The sequence below is a fragment of the Ctenopharyngodon idella genome, chromosome 21 (genome assembly GCF_019924925.1).
Source record: "Ctenopharyngodon idella isolate HZGC_01 chromosome 21, HZGC01, whole genome shotgun sequence".
In the NCBI taxonomy this organism is placed as follows: Eukaryota; Metazoa; Chordata; class Actinopteri; order Cypriniformes; family Xenocyprididae; genus Ctenopharyngodon; species Ctenopharyngodon idella.
Genome location: NC_067240.1, coordinates 17,691,945 through 17,716,574, shown reverse-complemented (window position 1 = coordinate 17,716,574; position 24,630 = coordinate 17,691,945). Strand labels below are relative to the sequence as shown.

Sequence of the window (24,630 nt, the reverse complement as noted above, 5' to 3'; positions counted from 1 at the left end):
GGTCTTTCTTTTTTCTTAACCTTACTGTATTTTTTATTTTTTCCTTCATTCCTGTCTGTCTGTACGCTCCCTGTTTCATTTTTCTTCCCTTTCTCCCTTCTTTCCTGTCTTTCTTTTTTCCTAACCTTTTTCCCCCTTCCTTCCTGTCTGTCTTTTTGTCTTCTTCTTGTGTTTCCTTCCTTCCTTGCCTTTCTCTTTTCCTAACCTTTCTGTATTTGTCTTCTTTCCTGTCTGTCTCCTTCCTTCCTTCCTTCCTTCCTTCCTTCCTTCCTTCCTTCCTTCCTTCCTACCTACCTACCTTCCTTCCTTCCTTGTTTATTTGTTCGTTCCTTCCTTCCTTCCTTCCTTCCTTCCTTCCTTCCTTCCTTCATTCTTGTCTTTCTCTTTTACTAACCTTACTGTATTTGTCTTCTTTCCTGTCTGTCTCCTTCCTTCCTTCCTTCCTTCCTTCCTTCCTTCCTTCCTTCCTTACTTCCTTCCTTGTTTATTTGTTCCTTCCTTCCTTCCTTCCTTCATTCTTGTCTTTCTCTTTTACTAACCTTACTGTATTTGTCTTCTTTCCTGTCTGTCCGTCTCCTTCCTTCCTTCCTTCCTTCCTTCCTGTCTTTCTCTTTTCCTATAACCTTACTGAATTTGTCTTCTTGTCTTTTTCATTCCTTCCTTGTTTATTTTTCCTTTTTTTTCTTCCTTCCTTCCTTCCTTCCTTCCTTCCTTCCTTCCTTCCTGCCTTCCTTCCTACCTACCTACCTTCCTTCCTTCCTTCCTTCCTTCCTTGTTTATTTGTTCCTTCCTTCCTTCCTTCCTTCCTTCCTTACTTCCTTCCTTGTTTATTTGTTCCTTCCTTCCTTCCTTCCTTCCTTCCTTCCTTCCTTCCTTCCTTCATTCATTCTTGTCTTTCTCTTTTACTAACCTTACTGTATTTGTCTTCTTTCCTGTCTGTCCGTCTCCTTCCTTCCTTCCTTCCTTCCTGTCTTTCTCTTTTCCTATAACCTTACTGAATTTGTCTTCTTGTCTTTTTCATTCCTTCCTTGTTTATTTTTCCTCTTTCTTTCTTTCTTTCTTTCTTTCTTTCTTTCTTTCTTTCTTTCTTTCTTTCTTTCTTTCTTTCTTTCTTTCTTTTTCTTTCTTTCTTTCCTGTCTGTTTGTTTTCTTCCTTCCTTCCTTCCTTCCTTCCTTCCTTCCTTCTTGTCTTTCTCTTTTCCTATAACCTTAATATATTTGTCTACTGTACTGTCTCTGTCTGTATGTATGTTTTTCTTCTTTCTTTCTTTTTCTTTCTTTTAATATTCAATATCTCCCTCTCTTGTACCTCCTGCGTAGGCATTGGAGGTGTAACACTGTGGCCTTGTTTTTTCTGTGCTCTCACAAGGTTTCCACTCTGTGGTTGCGTGCTCACTGTTGGGATTCCTGACGACACTCTAGCGGGGAGAGACACTATCAGGAACGTGTTGTGACTCGTTTACAGTAGAGGATGGGAAACTGAGAGCAGAGAGAGAGAGAAAGAACAGGAGAGGTAGAGAGGGACATTGTGGGGTATAAAAGGAAAGAGAGAGAGAACAGTAAGATTGTTTTGTGTCATGTCACGCATACATTATTTTAATGAGAATCTAAAATGTTGGAATTGTGTGATTTTGACCTTTTTTTTGTTGCGGTGTCACTAAATGCTTTTGGCTAGATCTCTATACGGGTGGTAGAGCAGTGTGTGGGGGAGAGATCAGCCAGGGGTCAGTGTTACAGATCAGCTGAGGTGTGGATTCTGCAATCTGCTTTCCTGCTGCTCTGAAACTCAGGGAGAGAGGTGGAAAGGGATAGGGCCAGGAGGTGAAGGTTAGCTGAGAAGGCCTGATCATGTGGTGTCTCCAAGCACCAGCTCCAGGGCCTGGAAGACACTGAAAGATCCATCCAGGCATGGAACAGTTAATTGCTTGACAGCAATGGGAAATGCCTCCCTTTGCTCCCTCCCTTTCTTCCCCTCCCCTCCCCTTCTCTCTCCCTCCCTCTCTCTCTCTCTCTCCTCTACTGTCTTCCACTCTATTTTCCTGTATGATGTGAGAGAGTGAGTGTATATAGGAGACCAAACGCTCTGACAAGTTCAGAGTTTCAAGTGCGCCAGTCACACTCCCCATAGGACTATTTGTATTTTCTTTCCATTGTGGATTTACATTTTCCTCTCTTGTTTTGGTACTGACACAATGTCAGAAGGTAAGAAGAAGGAAAAGCTTGAGAAAAAAAGGGGAGGAAAGAAAGGACGAAAGGAGAGAAAAGATCCTTTAGAAGGTAAATAAAAAACATACGTAAGGTGTGTGTGTGTGTGTGTGTGTGTGTGTGTGCATGTTGCAGGAGCGGGTTTGTGGAGTGTAAGACATGTGAAAAAATCTATTCCCTTGTCTTGCTGCATATGTTTGTCACACAGGTGAACATCTTAAAGCAGTCAACATGTAGCAGCATATCTAGCCTTTGTGGCATAAGTGCGCAATTGTTGTATTAATGTGTGTTTTGCGTGCAAGCCAGTTCTCCATTCAGTTTGGCGTGGCTGATAAACTCCTACTCCTGTTTTCCTATTTCACGAGCGGTGGCGGCTTTTCCCAGCACTCTCACCTACACCGCTTACCTGATTTCGGCATATTCTCGCCTAATGAGTTGCATTGTTACTGAGATTCAGCCAAATTGTGGGCTGCCTCTCATGGTATTGAGCCCGTTCCTCAAGTACTTGCAAAGGGCTTGTTCTTATTTCTGCACTGGTGCTGACTCTCTACACTTCTGCAAGTGGCTGCCACACATTTTCTCCATTGGATTGCACTTCAGGGAGATGGTCGTTGCTGTGAAACCTTTCAAACGTCATGGCTTAGATTTTCTTGAATGGGGGCTGAAGAGTGTGAGCTCCTTCTCTTTCAGTCTGCGCTGCTGCAAGTCATAGCTTGTCACTGCAGTCTGACCCTGAGGTCGAGGAGGGAGACACAGCAGGAGAGAGGCAAATCCCTTATTGCCTGGTCACATACCCCTCTATGCTAGTTTATGATGGGATGATTCACACTTCTAATGGAAGACTCCCGTCTTTCTCCTGTTCCCAGAAGCGTTATGCCCATTCAGAGGGGCATATGTCTTAAAGTTTTGAGTCAGGTGTATTGAATGCAATTCTCTGATAATTAAGTTGCATGATTAATGGAAAAAAATGTGTTTGTTTAAAACGCTGCGACAGAAGTCACCCATTCACATGTCTAAATATATTAAATCCATTAGAATTTACTCTGAACCTCAAAAATTCTGCCATAATTTGCACATCTGCCCACACTTGAAACACATACTGTTTAGCAGTGCAGTAAAACAGGAGCTATTAGATTTTGCCAAAGCTGCTATTTCCCATCCAACCAATGTGCATTAACACTGGCTGTCAGTTTGAGTTAAATTTTGTTTAGATTGTATATTAGGCTGGGAACTTGGGTCCCCCTATACGCTAATCAAAAGCTACACCACTAGAATAGCGCTTCTTATACTCACAAGTACAACTACTAAGTGTTTAAAAAGTGATTTTTTTTTTCTCCCTCACATTGAGGTGAGGAACTGCTACAGTTCAAATGGCAGGTCCCTTCAGAGTTATTTTGAGTGCTTGGTAGATTCACCTGGATATTAAACTCTACAATTACATTAGCGGGTGAGGACAAGGAGGCATAGTATTGTGCTGTCTTTCTCTCTCCCACACCTTCCCCCCACCTTTTAATTCATTTACAGACATGTAAAAGTCTTTCAGTGTCTGATCCCTTCAGGATGGTGTTCCGTACCCTGTGTGCCCCGAGGCTTGATTTGAGGGGGACTCTGAAAGAGAGAGTATTGTGTTCCCCAGCTTTTATGTGGTCCTACTTTCTGACGTTTGACACGCTTGACCTCCCAATACTAACACAGGTGTAATTTAACATAGTGTGCTTGTGCTTGTGTAAGACATAACATTGTATAGATGGTGTTTTTTTTTCATCCTGTCTGTGGTCGCAGATATACGTCAAAGTGTCTGTCATGTGGTACAGAAGAACAGTGTCTTAGAGCGATACTAATCACCTGTGCTGTGTCTACGGAAACAAAGCACAGCTGTGAATAAAAAAAAAAAGTGCCCAGGAGTTTTATACAGTGCCTCTTGAGAGAGAAGACATTTGTGTTAACCCTGTGTGTAGTTGTGTTATTCTAGTTTGGTTTACACTACACCTTCTTGATAAATTTATCCAGGTCCTGATTTAGCTCAGTTTTGAATTTGAAATGACATGAAAGCAAAGCGGGATTCATGACTGACTCAACAAAGTACTTACAGAATCAGAGAATACAGAGTAGATAATTCTGAGAAATGGCGTGCTTTACACTGTGATCTATTTAAAAAAAAAACAATCAAAAGGATTTTAAACTATATACACATTTTTGAAGTGATTGATTGTGTTAACATGCGGTTATATTTGGCATACGCTGTACGAAACTGATTGCCAAGACCACACATGCATATGGCTTTCTGTCATTGTGACTAACTGAATCATTTCTGTCTGAGTGATAAACCACATTTAGTTTATACACAAGAATATCTGGAAATTGTTCAATGTTCCTGGATATGTTGAAACAGATATTCTGTTCAGTTTTGTGATCATGCACTTTACATATTGGTTGGGTTTTATTTAGTCTGTTGAATAACTGTGGCTAGATAGGAACTGCTGAGACCTGAATATGTTCCACATTTGCCTCTCAAATTTTGATGGTCTCTTTAGATTTTCTGTGATAATTTTCAAGTTGTACTTATCTTGTTCATATTAATAAGTGTTTGAATAAGGAAGAGGAAACCATTAAGGGGATTTTATGTGGTGAATCATATATTTACATATACCTATTCTGGATATCATAGCAGTGTATCCAATCTGATCGGCAACATTAAGGCGGCACATTGGCCAAGGAGGCTTCATGACGGTTGAATCTCACAGCTCGTCAAGCCGTGAGAGATAGCGCAGCATTTCCTCAGGCTATGGATATTTACTGTTTCTCCAAAACAGGCTTTGCCTTTAGTAACAATGCATACATGTGAATTGTGTGTGTGGGTGAGAGCTGAAACACGCTACTTGTTCAAAAGGTATATCCCCATGTAAATAAATATGCTGGATTTGTTAGGAGGGTATATCCTCATGATGGGATGTTTTGCATTGTTTATTTGTGTATCAGTTTTAGCATGCAGAAGTGTTTCCATTTCTAAAATGGATGAGGAAGTGTTTCAGGATCATGTTTGGCACAAAAGAAATACCTTCATTAACTGAGTTGTAAAGTAAGCCCTGAATTTTGTTACAGCTTATGTTTGGCAAATGAGTGTGTGGTATTTCAGTGCAAAAACAACTTTATTCACTAACCACATGAAATCCAATTTTAACAGCTCTTAAGCCCAGGATACACTGCACGATTTTTGCAATCCTTTAAGATCATTACAAATCACACTGTGCGACACGGATCCAATTGAACTCGGGCACGACATGCATGTAAACTGTACGATGATGACACCTATTGACTCGTAGGCTACGATGCAAGTTTCTTTCGAAGAATAAAACGTCATAAGCATGCGCTAGTGGTTAACAAAAATACCATGTTGAATCACACTTTGGCAGTTGTAGTTTTTATGTGTGTTGAAAATAAAAAGGAAGCGGCGAAAGAAGAAGGGAAAAGAGCTTGAGGGAAGCAGTTTTAAGTTTTAGCGCCATGTTGCGTTGATTTCATGTCGCATTTTCATTGGCTGGTCAGTAGATGTAGGTCGTAGCAGCAAACACACTGTGCGTTGATCATGCTGAATTTCTGACACTGTCAGAAAGTGATCGTAGGCTATCTTTGGTCGCAAGACCGGGAAAACGGCTGTCTTTGAACCTCTCTCACTGTACGACATAGGACCACCGATTAAGAGCCACGATCACAGAAATCGTCATGATTATTTCACGATGGCAATCTTTCGTCTGGGACAGCCAAAAATCGTGCAGTGTATCCCGGGCTTTAAATGCATTACATTTATGTAATTTTGCCTTTTTTATGTAAAACTCTATATATAAAGCACTATTTGATTGGTGCAATAAATGTCATACTATTACCACCCCCAGAAAGCATACAATAAATCAAATTTTATTACATTATTGTTTATATTTTCTGTTGATTTTTGCAATGATGGAGCATTATAACCAGTCATGTATACAGCCACAACTACGCTGTCTGCATTTCAAATCACATATTTAAAGGGTTAGGTCACCCAAAAATGAAAATTCTGTCATTAATTACTCACCCTCATGTCGTCACAAACCCGTAAGACCTTTGTTCATCTTCAGGACACAAATTAAGATATTTTTGATGAAATCCGAGGGTTTTTGAACCACACATAGGCAGCAACGTCATTGCACCTTTTGAGGTCCAGAAAGGTATTAAAGACATTGTTAAAATAGTCCATGTGACTACACTGTAAAAAAATATTTTCATGATTTGTTATCACAACATTTTTTTCCTTTGTCAAATCAACTTAAATAATTAATGTGGTTCAGATAACATTTTGAGTTTCTGTTGATTAAACCAATCGCCTTCATTGTAGTAACTCAAAATTTTAATTTCAATGTACTCAAAATTTTAAGGCAACCAGGTAACTTACTTTTTTAAGTTAATCAGTGTACAGTGGTTCAACCTTAATGTTAAAAATTGAGGAGAATACTTTTTGTGCGCAAAAACAAAACAAAAATAACGACTTTATGTAACAATTTGAACTGTTGTCATTCGCAGTTGACGTAGTGATTGCAGTGCAGGCTTCTGTGTTTACGTCCGAACCACTGTAGTCACATGGACTATTTTAACGGTGTCTTTAATACCTTTATGGACCTCAAAAGGTGAAATGACGTTGCTAGCTATGTGTGGTTCAGAAACTCTCGGATTTCATCAAAAATATCTTAATTCGAGTTTGAGATGACATGAGGTGAGTAATTGGTGACAGAAATTTCATTTATGGGTGAACTAACCCTTGATCACAGAGGTGGAGGGATGCTGTACAGTACTGATAAAGTATGCCAGATTGCGGTAGTGTGCTGCATCCTCTACAGCATGTACCTCAGAAAAGATCTCATGCCATGCAATTTTCACCAGTAAATTTTTGCATAAAATATTTACATAATTCCTTTACTCAATCAGGTACGCAAAAAACAGACAGTTCCTTATAGTCAGTTCCCCCTAGAATATTTACAGTATGATAGCATTTTAATTTTGCATTGTTATATCAAAACAAAAATAAGCAGCCAGATTCCATTGCACAAGCATATTTGCTTTTTTTTTCCTGGTTGTGAAATATTTCTTGATGAACCAGGTTTTATGTGGCTACTTGCCATACCAAGCACATGCTTGCTTAATTGCAGCTGAGGTTGCAACTCTACTTCAAATGTTGTTTCAAAATGTTATGTAAGCCTGTTGTTTAATACACTCACTTTGCCTAAAACTTAGAAAGAGAGAATACGGTACACTTGATTATATTATTTCAAATTTGCGGATAGGCCTAATTATGTTATTTCACAAAAATGAAATCAATTGCAATAAAGAGAAGTCTTATTAAACTTGCTGCTGCAGGACACTAAAACAATGCTTAAAACTGGCAAAACTCCAGTAAATTATTTTCTGTTATCCCTCTCAACAGGAACACAACAGCTATAGACACAAACTGAGATCTTTAAGAACACACACATGCCACACACCCGCATGTAAAACATACACCTCCAGCACGATTCTGCACCTTACTCTGACAGCTATTGCGTGAGGAATTTTCTTGGAATACGGAAACTATGTATCCAAACAAGATATGTGTCATAACACGAAAGTGAAAATAAACGTTCGATTCCATGGAAACAGCGGGAAGGTGAAAGAACTGCGATTTGTGCCATGGCTAGATAGCAAAGATTGTATGGTTTATACATGTTTTCATAATCCTTCCCATTCTCCTGACTGCAGAATGATTTCGGCAGCTTAAACTGAGCTTTGGCACTGTCCCTCAGGTTATGCATTTCCAAGCCATTTCTGAATTACAGGCAGGGCCACCAAGACAGTGTCATGTGTCTCGTAAAAGTGTGACAGTTGTGTTAAAGCTCTGATGAAATACGCTACCTGAGGGGTGGTATGGGGAAATAATCTACATGCTTAGGAAGCGCAAACAAACATTCCCACCACAGTAGCAGAAGCCGCATTGCTCTTAAATAAGCAATAAACTCTAAGAATTAATGGTTTTCCATCTCTGCTGGTTATTATTCAGTCTGTGTAGTGCTTTATTCTTCCTTAAATTGAGACATGATAATGCTTGATATATCACGCACATTTGGCATTAGTTATGACTTGCCATTTAAGTGTGATTTGACAGTTTTCAGTGCCAAGTTTAATAAACCACATGCTTTTGTTTGATCTTCTTTATGAGTTTGAATAGTCTAGAATGACTCTGTCATGGAGTATGACTATATAAAGCTCTGAGTATTATTCTGGAGTCGGGAAAACATGGAACGTACAAATCAGACGCCCCACCCTTCTTATCTGAACACGGGCAAGTATCACCCTGCATGTACAAAAGCAACTCGGAACAAGATGCCTCATGTTAGTCATTCTCCATAGAACCCTCACATACATGTCATATGCTTAAACGTGACATTCTCGACCCCCGATTCGACCCCAATGCACCCTACTGAGCCAGTATGCGTCAGTCACTCACGCTTTCTTCAATAAAGTCTCAGTGACGACGTTGGGCAGCATGTAATGCAAAACACAGACTTATTGGAAGTGAATTCATCATAGACTGTGTTGCACAACACAGTCACTCCAAAGGCATGCTGAGTAATGATGCAGGTGCCCTGAGTTTGGGGTGAGAAAAAGCTACAATTTAACAATACAAAAAAAGAAAAAAGATCAGGCCATTGCTTACTCATCCAGCTTCGAGATGAACGATAAGATCTGTTTGGCTCCTATCACAAAGTTTTCACGTGACTTTGTGTTGGGTATCATAAAATCAAATTCCTACGAAGTTTTTTTTTTTCTGAGTCAGTGTTGATGTTTGTTTCTTTATTAAACATCTTTTCTGTTTAATTAAAGGAAAACTATGCTTATTGAATTCAAGGGGGTTTCAGGCGATTAAATCACTACGGTTTCATTCAGCACAAATATACAGGGAGATTACAGTGTCTTTAAATATTTGTATAAAGAATTGCGATGCTGGCGCACTGTATCTCATCAGTCTAATGGCCTCTGAGGGGTAACGACAGCAGTGAGTTTTAAACGGTGTGGAGCAGAACTACATCGGACACTTGGTGGTTTTTCTGAGAGAATGCTCATCACTAGAGACTGTCATGGGAAACCTGAGATGTTATTCAACTGACAGTACAATCCAAACATTGTGCCAGAGACTGTCATGTTGCTCTGAGGTACGCAACATCAGAACAGACCGCACCATTCAGCCATGAAAGCAGACGTTCGGATAAAACAGCTGCCTTTACTGGGACGGGGAATTGGGACAGTAGTTCCAAAATTAGGATGACTGCTGATTATTTTAGCAACTTCTGTCAAGATTCTAATTGATGTTAATGCTTGTGTATTCTCATCTGTTTATTTTTTGATGCTTGGCATCTTTTGCAATAATGGCTGAAGACTTTTAATTAGGTATTGATTTTGCGCGTTGTCAATTAATGAAGAGGCAGCCATTGTAAAAGTGTACTTGCCTATATGGATTCACTTTGGGGAGGTCCAGAGAGATACACAGACTCCTGCCCCAGCCTTGGGGCAGCATGTGCCCTTCTCTCATCCAGGACAGTAGGGTACGGCCAAACAGCAGCGCCCAGTTCTGCCCTTGGGTTGTGGAACCGCAACTCTTTGAAGCCGCATGATTGCTGTCTGAGACTACATTAATCCCATAATGTATTTCCTGAGTGACTTATGCATGGCAGCGTCTGGGCATGTGGCGGCCCACATGTAGCAACTTCATCTCCTCTCAGTGCTGTTGTCCTCCATTTTGTTGGTGTTTTGACTGTTGTCTGAGATTGAGTGTCTCTTTATGAAGGAGCTGTCATCAGTGGCTTGTTACATAATTTCAAAAGACGTGTATAAAGACAAGCTAAGTCTCCCAGCTTAATTCCATTTTCTTCTCAAACATTGATCTTCAATAAAAGCCTTTGTGAAAAAAGCATGTTGAACACTGTTGACTTCAAGGGGTTTGATTGGGATTACGTCTGTGATTGCGTGTATTTCGTTGCTTATCGTGAGTTCAGCTATTTAATAAATTCTATAAGATGTAGTCAACAAATCATAATTTCTTGGGTTTCCTTCTTATGAGGAAGGAAAGAACTCAGTCGTGAGACAATACTGTTGATTAGCTATGCTAAACACAAACTAGCTAACTTTAGCTACTTAAGGGAACACTTTTTTTAAACGTATAACTAATTATTTTTAATCAGAGCAATGTTTTGGTGCAAAACAATGCATGATCAAACAAATAAACGGGTATAAACTAGAATACACACTATTTTATGTAACTAAGTTAAAAACATAGAAACGGAAGTTGAGCCTAGTAGTGTCGCTAACATAGTTAGCTACTCACCAAAACATGAATCACATTGTTGATGTTTTTTAGGGTCTACACATATGTTGTCAAATGTATGAAAGTGAAGAGCAGCTCAAAATGCAGGGTTGTGAGTGTTGTAAATGTGCTGCATTGATCCCTGAGAGCAGATAGAGCTCAGCGCTGGACTGCCTCACGCTGCCAGTGTCTCTGGTGACATCATCTGGCCAGCTAAGAGACTTTTCTGGATTTTTCTCGCTCTGCATCCCTCCCTTTCTTTTCTGCTCCATCACTGCATCAACCCTATTGGTGTTATAAATAAGAAAGTACTGTAACACAATATTCTTTCTTTCTGTTGTTCAGCTGCTGCTCCTACACTGAAGCTTATGAAGAATTCTGTGTCAGTGGACGAAGGAAGCAAGCTGATTGTGAAGTGTGAGGCCTCCGGCAACCCCGCCCCGGAGTATAAGTGGTACAAAGATGGCGCTGAACTGAGGAAGAGCAAAGAGATCAGAATCAGGAACAGCAAGTGAGTCAGCATGTCCACTAGCCCACACCAGCAGAAGCCAACCTCCACTTCTAGAAGTATATCAGAAGTTCTCAAAGTAGATTGTGACCTTCTCGTGAGACAAGAGCTTTATAGAGACTGTCTGTGTTCTTGTAATTAAAGTGAAGTGTTTAAGCATGCATGTCTATTATATTGTTATTAACATGATTAAAGAAAGAGGTCACCACAAATGAAAACAACATCATTAGTTTAAAATGACCTTAGCTGGTTTAAGTTGGTCGTGCCTTATCTTGTGGGCAAGCTAGTCTCCTAACCTTGAGGGTCCAGAACCTCACTAAAACCTCTCTAAATTACTTAAGATCATATCATTCCAAAATTATATAATGGCACAAGTAAAAAATGAATCATAATAAAAAAAATATAATAATATATAATTATAATTTCTTTAACACAAGTAGTAAAAATCTTTGTAGTAACTTTGAAGTAATCTTTGAAGTAACACATCCATCAAAGCTTGAATAAAGACTGCATTCGAGAACACAAGATTTTTAGTGAATAATGACTTCAATTTCTGTCTGTCATATTCTGTCTGTCAATTCATATGGAGTATACATTTATGATCCTTTATGGGGTTTTTTTTTTGTCTTTTTATTTATTTATTTGCTTGTTTGTTTATTTATTTACTTTTTTTTTGGAGCTTGACAAGCATGATCACTATGATCTATCATAGGCTACTTTCAGACTGTCAGTCCAAATCAGATTTTTGTGCATATCCGATTGAAATCCAATCAGATTTAGCAAGTGTGAGTGGCCAAAAATCACATGAAATGTAATTTTTATAAATCCGTTTTGAGCTACATTCATATGTGGTTTGAAATCGCATTTCTGGAAATCTGTTTCAGTCTGACTGCTCTGATCAGATTCCGCGTGGTTTGTGACTTTCTCACGCCACGTAACATGCTCAAAGTCGCTGTAGAAACAAGGTTGTGTTGTTGCAAAGTGCCGGACGAGCAGAATCACAATATATAACGGAGACAAATTTTGAATCCGGTGGAGACGACGGCACGGAATAAATCCACACCAGCCTCCTACATTTCTGCCACTGCCTCAGAACACGAAGTAGTCCAGTGCGCGGCGGCTATGCATTGTCATGTTGTAAATAAGACAACATCTGTATTGCAAATCCCATGCATGCTGTGGTTGTTGTTGCTGTTTTTGGTGTATACCTACCAACGCAACATCATTGTCATAGAAACCAATGCAGATATTCCAGAAAACAAAAGAGCGGCATGGACACACAAATCTGATCTGGGGTGCATTCATAAATTACAGACATGGAATCCGAGGACTAATTCTCATTTTTTCCAGATTCAATCATAGGCTTGTTCTTACGTACCAGAGCATGTACGCAAATACGCACTCTTCAAAAACGGTGAAGACATTCTGTAGTTTCAAATATATTACTTCTGTCTCTATGACAAAAAATGATGGAGTATTTTAAGTCTGTTTTGCTGCAATGTGAAAAAAATCCTGCAAAACACGCCGATGCGTTTCCCGACTCCATAGGGTTAAAATCTCTTGACAAACTAAAATATGTAAATGACATTTGTATATATTCAAAATCAAATATATACATTATACTTAATGTCAGCTTGCTTATTTTGCTCAAGATAACGATTTATTAAGTCCACATGTCATAAAAACAAGAAACTATGCTTCTAACCACAGTTCGAGAGCTGTCGTCCCAACCACACAAGTTTGCGATGCATTTTGCGAATGTTCCTCTGAACTATGGTTTCGAAAAACCAAACCTTTCCAACCAATTCTTTGAACTTGCGATGTTCCGTCGTTGACTGTGTGATTGATTGCGTGATTGATTGTAGACAGTCAATAATTTTAGATCAGATTCCAATCGGATATACAAATAATCGGATTTGGACTGACAGTGTGAACATAGTCATATAGAACAGGGGTGCCCAATCCTGTTCCTGTAGATTTACCTACCTGCAGAGTTCAGATGTAACCTTGGTCAAACACACCTGTCTGTAATTATCAAGTGCTCCTGCTTCACCTGTGTTTGATCAGGGTTGGAGCTGAACTTTGCAGGAAGGTAGATCTCCAGGAACAGAATTGGGCACCCGCAAATATAGAATATAATTATGATAGTTCGGTAAATTCAGTACAGAAAGTAAATAATGATTTTTTTTTAAAAAAATTTTCCGGAATTTCGGATAGATCAATGCACTGTAGGCTATGTGATTTGGCTTGAAAATTATCTTCACAGAACAGACAACATAAAGAAATGATTTAAGGGGTAAAGGAGAACTTTGTTCAACTTCATTGATTCATTGGTCATGTTTTTCCACAAAAAAAAAAACAAAAAAAAAACAACCTGTGGCAGTGCTACACCGATGTGAAACTCCCTTATAACAAACCAGGACACTGGGAGTCTCAGAGTGCCATATGGCTCTTTTCTATCTCCGTTCATAGAATTAAATTTATATATAGGTTTTCTCTAGAGAGTTTCTCCCGCTTCCATATTTATAGTGAAATCTTTCTTTACGGTTATTTCTGTCTGTCTTCTTTTTTAAGGAGAAACTCCAGAGTTCAGATCGGCAGTGCAAAGCTGGAGGATTCTGGGAATTACACATGTGTGGCAGAGAATAGTCTGGGGAAGGAAAACGGCACCAGTACAGTGCACGTAAAAAGCAGTAAGTACAAACTTTTTGTTTAAAGTTGTAGATCAACAAGACAAGACAAGAGTGTGTCTTTGCTGATGGGCTGCCATCGTTTATGGTGAATACCAAATATATATTGCTGATAATGTGTTGTGATGAGAGATGAAGACGTGTACGTGAAGATCACAACATGGGCAGAATTCTCAAAAACAGCCGTGTGTGTGTTTACGTCAGGCTTTTGCGCATATCTGTAAGTGCATAGTTGGCTGCTTCCAAGCTGAGATTACTCCAGGTATCTCACCCCTGATATAAAATCTAGTTTAAGCTGGTAGTTGGGTTTTGAAGCATGGTAGCTAGTTTCTAGCTGGCCTTAAATGGTTATTAGCAGGTCGAGCACCCACCTTGTTCTCAAAACCAGCTTGACCACCTTAACCTGGTATGAAAAACTGTCTGATTTGTTGCTGATTCACGATGGTCTACTAGCTTAATGACTAGCTAAAAACCAGCTGCTATCATGGTGGTCATGTTGCAAAAACTCAGTTAAGCTGAATTTTGCAGCAGGAATGACTTAAACATCACATCCCTAAACTTGTAGTGCATTTTGAAGTTGCGTGTGGAAGTTTACAGCAGCAGGAGGGTTGGGAAAGGTGCGTGCATACGTGTGTTTGTGTATGTTTCACTCTGATTGTTTGTCGGCATGTCAGGCGCCCCAGAACAAGTCTCACAGTGTCACGGCAGCCAACTTGCGCGCACGCACAGATACGAGGAAGTTGGAGGCAAGACCAAGCCCATGAGAGGTGGTGTGGCCCCAGGCTCGGGGAGGGGCCTGCCCCCAATTCAATCCTCAGAAAGTGAAAAAAAAAAAAAAAGAGATCAACAACCTGAATGAGGCCACCACCAATGAAGTGCTCAAGTGCTCATGAGAAAAACATAAATCTAACAGCTTAGGAAATACCTTCAACTGATTGTATGATACACTGTTTTCCCAGCCTCCTACATTCTGACTGTGCAGAAAAGGGCGATTCTAGGATTTCTGTCTCAGGGGAGCTCGAGCCCCACCTGAGCAGGAGCTGATGTGACTCTGGGGAATATTTCTTGCCTTAAGCGCAAGAGGTCACAAGTTCAACTTATACTCAACTGAGTATAATTAATAATAATAATTATAATATAATTAGTAATTATAAACTAATTTTAAAATAAACATAAAAATTACTTTGTGTCAGTGGATGTATATCTATGAAACCCTTTTTTGCCTCAGAGTAAACTATAAAAAAGATAATTGTATTATTAAATAAGATAAATAAGATGTCACAATTACGAGGAAAAAAAGTTGCAAGATGTAAAGTTGCATTTATGAGAAACAAAGTCACAATTGTGAGACAAAAATTGTGATAGTGAGATATAAAGCTGAATTGCAAGACATGAAGCCACATTGGCTATGTATCCATCCAAAGTTGCGAATTTAACTTTTGCGTAAAATTGGAATATCGCATAAAACATTTGCGAATAAAGCGTTTCTATCCAGTGAGTCGAAGAGAACAAAATCGTTACTTCCTGATAAACTTACACTAAATATCAGAAGAACCAATACAGCATTTCAGATGCTGTACAAAAAGATCGGTTATGCCGTCCCATGGAAACATAGCTATTGTGAGATATAAAGTTGCAATTGCAAGAAATAAGGTTGCAGTTGTGGGACTGACCAGTACATTTGTTAAGCTTCATTCACACTGCCAGCAACTTTGTTGCTGCATGTCGCCAGTGGCTGGTGGTGAGGTCGCTAGTGGACGTTCCCACTACTGGTTATGATGTTCCCGATCTTAAGTACTATCAAGTTTTGAGCTTGTAGTACTCATGCATGTTGATTGCTCCTAACTTGAGGTACTGAGTTAGTTAACTCATACGTTTTTGATAGCAATTAACATAAAATATTTAGGTCATTAAATTTTTTATTTTGAGTTCTTGGTAATCAAATGAGTTACTGTAACCCCTAATAAGTTGTCAGAACTCAAAAAAGTTGAATGCAATTTTTTTAAGTTAAGAAACTTTAGTTTAAGATTTTTATTGTTCTTAACTTTAAATATTTGAGTACACTAATTTATACATTTAACTTAAAATGATCAGGTTATCTCAACGTAAATATTTTGCTAGCTATAGCAAACTAATTCAGGAAATGTCAACTTGCTAATTCGCTAACATGTTAAAAATAGTATGACATAGCACTTGCTGAATGACTACAGCAACTTAAAACATGTAACTAACTCTCCAAAAACCCACATTAACAGAAACTCTTCTAAATTAGCATAACAAAACATTTATCACTACTAAATCTTCCTTACCATTAATCTTTCGCTAAAATATAACACTTAATTTTATCATTTATTCTCCCCTTTCGAGTGCCATGGGCAAAGCATGCTGGGAAATAAAAATTCTCAGCCCAGTTTCAGTTAAACTTAAGTTAATCTAAATTAAGTTAATCTAAATTAAATTAAAGAAATGAGTTCATACAACTCAAAACAATGAAACAGTTCGGTTCAGTTTACTTGAAATATGTCATTGCTTTGAACTCAAAAGAAAAAGAAAGTTCTAAATACTCATAGCAGTTCATTTAACTGAACTAATCTGTTTAATTTAAGTTTGTCCTACTCAAACCAATTATGTATTTTGAGCGTTAGGGTTTACAGTGATAAAATGCTTAATATTAAAGATGAACGAGAAACAGCGAGTGCTCTTTGCCATCATCGCTATTCATTTGCATCGAAAGCACAAGCGCCGCTCTTTCTGGAATCTATACAAAATCATTTAGGCTCGGAGTCAGCACGGCAAGCACCACCATATGTACACATGGACGTATCATAAATTATAGGTGAATTCAGGTTGATTGGGACACTTTTTCCCTGTCTTCTCAATGGCAAAATGTGTCCCAATCAACCTGAATTCACCCAAGGAAAGTTGCCGATAGCTAAACTAGCTTTTCCTCCGTCATGCCACTGACATTCCACTACAGTACAGGATTTAGTGATGGATCACGTGCTCTCCACTGACTTCACTCCTATTTGGTTGTCGCTCCCAAAACTCGCTCTTCATTTGCATAAAGTTAAACATATCTTAACCTTATTACATCGCTGGAGACACCTACATCCAGTCGCCAAAGGTCACTGTCGCTCATGTCGCCGGAAATCGCCAGCTCTCAATTGAAATGAATGGGATCATATCACTTTGTCGCTGCGTCGCTGGCAGTGTGAATGAAGCTTTACAGTATTATTAATCTTTGTTAATGTTAGTTAATAAAAATACAACTGTTCATTGTTAGTTCATGTTAGCTCATGTCCATTAAACAATATTAACAGATAGAACTTTTGATTTAAATAATGTATTAGTAAATGTTGAAATTTAATAGGATTTATAAATGTTTTTAGAAGTATTTTTCATTGTTAGTTCATGTTAACTAATGTTAACTCACAATCGTCTCACAGTGACTTTATAAAAGTCACAATCTGACTTAATATCTAAAAGTCACAACTAAGAAATTCTCAACTTTTTTATGCGAGGCAGAAACAGACAATCAGTGTCAAATTTAGTAATTTTTTTGTATTTGGTATTTGTATATGATTTCAATGGAAATGCAGAATATTTGGGAAAGAAACCCCAAATCAGGTCTAGAAACTCTTAAGGAGCAGATTATGGGAAGTGCTTGTACTGTTTGCATGATACTCAGTTGAGGAGGACACAGACCTTTCATTTATTCCAGTCACTGACGAGATTGATTTCTTCCTGAGGTCATCAGTAGAACAGCTACTGTTGAGAAAAGCTACGCTGTTTGGGGGCCTGCGGCAGCTGTACGCATTGGCGCTATCTGTGAATCCGCCTATGAAGAAGAGCGAGAGATGGAGAGGTCGATAGGGAAAAGAAGCATTAGGTTGGGGAGGTGGTGTAAGGGAAGGAAACAGAGAGCAAAGGAAGACAAAGATGGAGGGAAAGCAGAAGACGGAAAAGAGCCAGATGCTTTGCAGAGGCAGCTTTTTCAAAGCAATTTTATAATTGGAAATTTTTAATTTTATAATATTTAAGTTGTAGATCGTTGACTCTGTCCAGGCATTCAGCCAATCGTGTGCTGCCTCTCACTCTATCAGCCAATCAAATTGCCGGACTCCCAGGCGAATTTTTGTCACTGCTGCACTGGTGGTATGACACAGGAAATTAATCTCTCTTTTCATAAAGGCTGTTTTTCATCACACACCTCCCTTTTAAACAACTCTAGTAAACACACACATGCATATTTTGGCTCTTCCAGCAGGACGTTTAACAAGATAAGTGAGCTGAGTAATTGGACTCATTAATTATAGCTGATCTGGGCTGAAGTTTAATGCCGTTCAGGGGAGGTGAACTGAGGGTGTCCAGAGACCCTGTGACCTTGGGACTATAATTAATGAAGACAAACAACAGACGATTTTAGAGCCCACCCCCTTTCCCAGGGGGTAGCTTGGCTGTATGGTTGCCTCCGAAACACTGCTGCTTCTGTCTGCATAGCAGACCCATGATAGCTCTCAGTTCGACACCACAGCACCGTCACCCTTCACTGCCTGCTGCTCCTGTGTGTTTGTCTATACGTCCGTGCTGAAGGTGACTCTGGTTTATCAAAGCATTGTGGAGTCACAGGTCACCGGACGGGTGAAGCGGGACATGAAAAGGTCAGAAGGTTACACGCTCTTCTCCTGTGGACGAATATTTAGTGGGCAAACAATCAGCCCATGCAGACAGCAGTATTAGTGTTACAAATGTACTGCTGCACCAAAACATGCTCAAGCCATCCACTGTTATCTCATTCCATATTAAACAATGGCATGTAGCTTAATGCTCATAAGCTGAACCTCTTCATTTCCTTTGCAGAATCGCTAACAATTTGACCTTAAAGCTGCAGTCTGTATTTTTTTTGGTTAAAATTTATCCAAAATCAATTTTCGAGTTCAAAACTAAAGTTTGTGTTAAAAACTATCTCCTTACCTTAGCCCGATTCACAACGGTAAGCTTGTAATAATGTTTTATAATAAAATCGGTGCTGGTGGGTTTCTGGGGGAAATTCGAGCACGCCGCCATTCTGTCATTACTTCACGTCTGTTTACATAAAGAACAAGTCCCAGCTAGTAGGCTATATGGCAGTGGTCGGCAATAGGCGGCCTGCGGGCCAAAACTGGCCGGCCAGCAATAATAGCTGGCCCGCACACGCAGCCTTATTATTTTGATAGCGGCTGGTTCTGAAATAGATCTTCGTCTCGTGGTGCCATCTAATATTATCACCGTGTCTACACCAGACACGACTTTTTTCGCACCGCATCCAGTGTAGAAAATATTACTAATTATAATGGGTTCTATTATCTTTTGACGCGTCGCGCCGCTCGCGTCTGGTGTTGACACGGTGTTTTATTCTTTGCAAACAGCGACAACTTCATTGCAGATAAGACACACCGGCTTTGCATTCACAAAACTAGGTAGGGTGAACGCATAGTTGTCTTTCCATCCTTCTTTGTATGCCCTGTTTTTGCTGTCAACTTTCCTCTTTAGACTCTTTGATAGTGCCATTTTTCTCTCACCAGCTAACTTAAATGTTAACATCAGTCTGCACACGACGTAATAATGTACCTCCATCACGCAAACAATTTAAAAAAATAAATAAATGCAGTTTAGTACGTGAGGATGCCAAGGAATAATTCTGTGTAAAAGTAGGCTATGTCAAATAATTATTACAATAAGTTAGGCTACATTGTGTAACAAGCAAATTTAAATGATACACATTTATTATTCACAATATGGAAAGAGAAAATTAAAAATAGTTCGTTAAGAGCATGACTCAAACATGCCATTAATGGGCTTATTCAAGTGAATGAAGATACTTGCCAGGTCACTACTCTGCTTTAATTAATTTATCCAGTGTAAAACCTGGACACCACCACACAAATGTGTTTTTTTGTTAATGACTGTCCTACTACAGGATTTAACACAGAATAACAGCTCAATATCAGTTACAAAACATCACTGTAACAGTCTGTCACAGTTAAAAGAAATTAATTGATGAAAAATGCAACTAGAATTGCCTATGTTCTAGCCCGCCATCTAGTGGCAATTTTTTTATTTTTTTTTGGCCCAATGCCAAACTTAATTGCAGACCCCTGCTATAGACCTTATTTACCAGAGAAACAAGCGCGCCGCCATCTTTAGAATATTGTCTTTGAACTGAGAAAAATTAGCTGGTGAAGTGGATTAACCTGTTGTAGAGTTAATGAAAGTTATCATGAGCATTGTTATGTTTAAATCAGATGTCTTAACAAATGTCAGTAGACCGGGAAGATTTTAAAATGAGCAGTTCTTTCATAAATACATAAGATCGCTGTGGAAATACAAGCCGGAAGTCAAAAGACGAGCGCAGCACTGAAAAGGGGCGGGGCTACATAAGGTCTATATGGCATGTGGAGGATGCTGTAGGCAGAGGATCATTTATAGCCTTTTCTCACAGCAGCTGCAATAATTAAACTTATCATTTTGATTACTTACTTGTTCAGATGACATTTTCCGGTGAAAATTCTCATTTTAGTCATACTTCCAAGACGTAGAATCTGTGATTCCTAAGTACAGTATCCACAGATTCCACACCGGTGTGTTGACTGACAGCAAACATTAGATTCATCTGTGGTGAGGAGCCGTGCCGAAGCACAACCCACGTAAAGATGATAATTCCGCAAATAACTGCAATTGCAGGTTTCAAACAGAGATGGCGACAAAGAGGCAAAACTTACAGACTGCAGCTTTAAAATGGTTTTCACAACCCATTTTATTTGGATAATCTAATGTATTTAAGGAATGAAATAGGACTTCCAATGAGAAAAATGTAGGGTGGGATTTGTATGTAAATGTAATGGCATAAATAATAATATTAATAATATTAAGCATTATTATTGTTGTTATAATTAATAATAATAATACTATTTTATATATTATTGTTATATAATCAGTTACTTAATATGACTTAATACGAAATTTTGTTGGTATTGCTTGTAAAATGTGTAACATTGCAACAAGTGTTACAATAAGAATAATAATATATTTCATTAATACTAATACTAATAAGTTATACAAATGAACTTAATTTGGAATTTTGGTGGTGCTGCTTGTAAAATGTGTAACATTGCAACAAGTGTTACAATAATAATAATATTGTTATATATTACTTTTATATAACTAATAATACAGGTACTAATAAGTTATAGCCTACAAATAAGCTTATCTTGGAATTTTAGGGGTACCACTTCTAAAATTGTGTAGTCACATGGACTTTTAACGATGTCTTTGGTACCTTTCTGGGCCTTGAAAGGTACAATGACGTTGCTGCCTATGTGTGGTTCAGAAACCCTCGGATTTCATCAAAAATATCTTAATTTGTGTTCTGAAGATGAATGACGGTCTTACGGGTTTGGCATGACATGAGGCTGAGTAATTAATGACAGAAATTTCATTTTTGGGTGAACTAACCCTTTTTAAGAAAGTAAATAGAGTACAGTTTGACTTTGTTCACTTTCTTGTGTAAGGGAAGTTTTAAGATTAGTTTCGTCATCATATTGCATTTATATTTGATTTAAAAAGCTGCTCTTATTAAATCTACGAAACCCTAAACATCTGCTAAGTAAGTGCTTTAGGATTTCAAAATCACATATTTTGAAATTGGATTCTCTGTTATTCCAGACCTCCAGGGCTAGAGACGAGTCGAGGTGATTCCTCCCTTAGATCTCATCTGTGTTGACTGCTGGACTCATTTAGGGAGGGTTTGGTGCGGTCTTCCTGCTTCAATGTGCACATGATGCCTGTTTCTCAGGCTGTGCGTGTCACTTCTATAGAAAACTTCATAACAGGGACTTAATTTGCATAATACCTCCGGCAGTTGCACACATGGATCTTATTTTCAATTTTGACCTCTTGGTTCTAATTCGAGCCAAATGAAAATAGAGTAATATTCAATTGCACACAATCAGATCATATTCAGTCTTGTCAGAATCAAAGATATCATTTTCTGTAGAAAAATGGGATGATGTGAAATCCAGACTGTGGTAGTATAGATATGAGGATATTCCTGCACCAAATGGCTCAAGTCTTTCTGTCCATCACATAAAAATCACGTCCCTAGGGGGCGCTGCTTACAGCCGCAGAGTGAAAGAGTGGGACAGAGGGAAAGCGTGAGGTGAGAGGAATGTGTTTGATGGAAAACGCAGCTGGGCGGCCGATTGTTCCAAACTCATCAGTCATGCTGGGGCCCACCAGCAGCAATCTCTCTCTCCCTCTCTCTCAGCCGCTTTCCCGCTCTCTCACACCAGTGTGAAGCTCCTCACAAAACTTCACACACACAACACCTGCCTCTGTGATGAAAGCCAATCCATTTCTGCTTAACTTGACTTATATAAACCATTACTTGTCTTTAATCTAGGATTTTAACCCCAGGCATTGGCTAAGCGCCACCGTCAAACTGGGGATAAGCACATTGCCCTGTCTTTTTCAGGTCTGCCATTTCTTACTTGTCCACTGTAAAGCAGCGTTCTATATAACCACCCGACCTCTCTTTCTCGTTCTGTTGCAAAAAAACGGGCCCTTCGTTTTCTCCTCAAGCTCAAATGACAAGATTAACTGGACTTAAAGGATGCTAGAAATCTCTTTGGGACGTTGGCAGTGGCTTTGCTAGGATGTCAAGTACCTGTAAGGGAACTGAAGACATTGATCGTTGTGGGTGTGTGGTACGGGCCGTGTCGACCATCAGTCAGGGAGAGTCATGGCAAGCGCACTGTATTTACAGTCCAACACGAACAACTGGTGACAGCAGCCCTAATTCAGCACAAATAGGGTGGCTTTACATAACACATCAACAAACAGAAGACTGCCAAGAGCCCAAATAGCTCTGCTGAGTTTTCTTTGAGGACTGAGAATGAATCTCGCGAAACCTGTCTTGGAATATGTCCCGCTCATGTTTCATGAAATTTGAATTGAATTTGAAAAATTAATTTTTTTATTTTTTAGATATTGACTGATTTTACAATTCTGCTCGTTAAAAGTAAGTAATCTATATTACATATATTATATTGTAGAGCTGAGCAATTAATTCATAAAATTACCAGTATGGTCATAATATATCGTGCGTTTCTGATTTTGTTTGTTTTTTATTGCATTGTGATATTATTTTTACGATAATTAAGATGACACCTGGCCCTTTAGTATTTCTACAGTATTACATTTTTGGTAACACTTTATTTTGCAGTGTCTTTGTTGCCTGTTTCATGTATAACAGTAAACTATCAGTAATTGAACGCAACTAATCCTAAACCCAAATCCTAACTCTAACTCTATAGTTAGTATATGTTAGTTATTATTATTACTCAGTAATTACACTGTAACAAGGACACCTTACAACATTTTTTAAACTATCACATTAACACATTACAAGAATATGAGGTCGATGTGTTTTATGTCTTAAAGGCACATATGTAACTTTGCACTGTTAGAGGTCACCTATTCAAAACAAAGGCATAGCTTAATGACGTCGAGATTGAGTGCGGAATCATGGGAGATGTCTTCTTCACCTCACAGCCAGGGGAAAAGAATCCGACAGGACTCGGGAAGAAATCATATTCATGGATGAGATTATTAATGTTGCTGTAGTATGAAGCAGAGCAGGGCCGAGTGCTGTGGGAGCTGAACGAGGCCGCTGGAGCGATTTGCTAATGAGAGACGAGCGCGACACACGGCTCGGAACTTTTATTATGCCGCAGTCGCCGCTTCCGCTTGTTCCGGTCAAGCGTATGTGGGGTAAAGCAGTGCTGTTTTATCATATTAGATACATTTGACTGTGTTGAAAATGATGTTATAACATTACTCTATGCGTTCGCTCGGCGGCTGCTATGAGACATTTGTTGCACACTGCAGTAAGATTTAAACATTCTTGGGAACATTTGGGATAATATAAGTACACAAGTCAAAAAATATATAACACTGTTACAGTAGTTTTTGGATATTTTAATCAAAAATCTTACATATTGTGCCTTTAAATTATGAAGAGAATGCAAAAAAAATTAAATTCCTAAATTAGGCTTAATTTTAACGTGATAAGCAATTGAATATAATATAATTTAATTGAAATATAATTGTTTTTCCCCTTTGATTTTTGGGTGTTTTTTTTTTTTTTTTGTGAAATTCACCTGCATGGATGTTACCAAATATTCAAGATAGTAAAATCCAAGAATTGTCTTTAAAAAACCCACATTAATCAACTACAAATTTGATTATTGGAAGATTGTGTCCCCCTCAGTGTTCACGATGCTTATGGCCCTGTGTATGCGTGTACTGTAGGTGAGTTTTGCATGCGCCAGGGAGCGTGTTTTGGATTATGAAGCGTTGCCCATTAGGAGCCGTGTGTGACCTTTGACTCGGGGGTCAGATTCTTTAGGCCTGTGTGCTGTGTTTGAGGCATTCTACCTGTCCACATAAGGAATACATATATTTCCCATTCCCGCTTCCTTCTTTTAAAGGTGCTGCTCTTTGTAGTCATCTGCCACAGCTGTCCCTCCCACTCCCCCCATGCCACATGTTGCTGGTGGTCTTGCCCACAGTATTCATTACTTCATTAAGTGTGTTTGGGTGGGGAGAGCCCCTCTGTTTTCCCCATCAGACCGGATGCTGGTATATATGTGGGTGTGTGAATGTGTGCTCCAGTGGGGTGGATTTGCTGCAGCTGGCTGTGACCATCAGAGCTGGTGCAAGAGGGGCAGTGGGCTGGTGCTGCTGTTTCTGGGTGGGGTCATCCCGGATCTGAAGCCCTACATCTAGCGATCGCTTTCTGTCTGCCAGCTCGCCCCAAGAAC

At 39.1% G+C, this 24,630-nt stretch overlaps 1 protein-coding gene across 9 annotated transcripts in view; it reads left to right on the top strand.

Annotated features, from left to right (window-relative positions):
- nrg2a (neuregulin 2a) overlaps positions 1-24,630 on the top strand; it is a 102,685-nt gene that overhangs the window by 32,751 nt on the left and 45,304 nt on the right. For 8 of the 9 annotated variants that reach the window (XM_051876887.1, XM_051876888.1, XM_051876889.1 and 5 more), the window contains exons 2-3: positions 10,916-11,081; positions 13,653-13,771. In XM_051876887.1, coding sequence (XP_051732847.1) covers positions 10,916-11,081; positions 13,653-13,771 — 285 coding nt within the window. Of the gene's footprint in view, positions 1-2,030; positions 2,278-10,915; positions 11,082-13,652; positions 13,772-24,630 lie in introns of those variants that run through there. The other variant, XM_051876895.1, reaches the window with a different exon arrangement.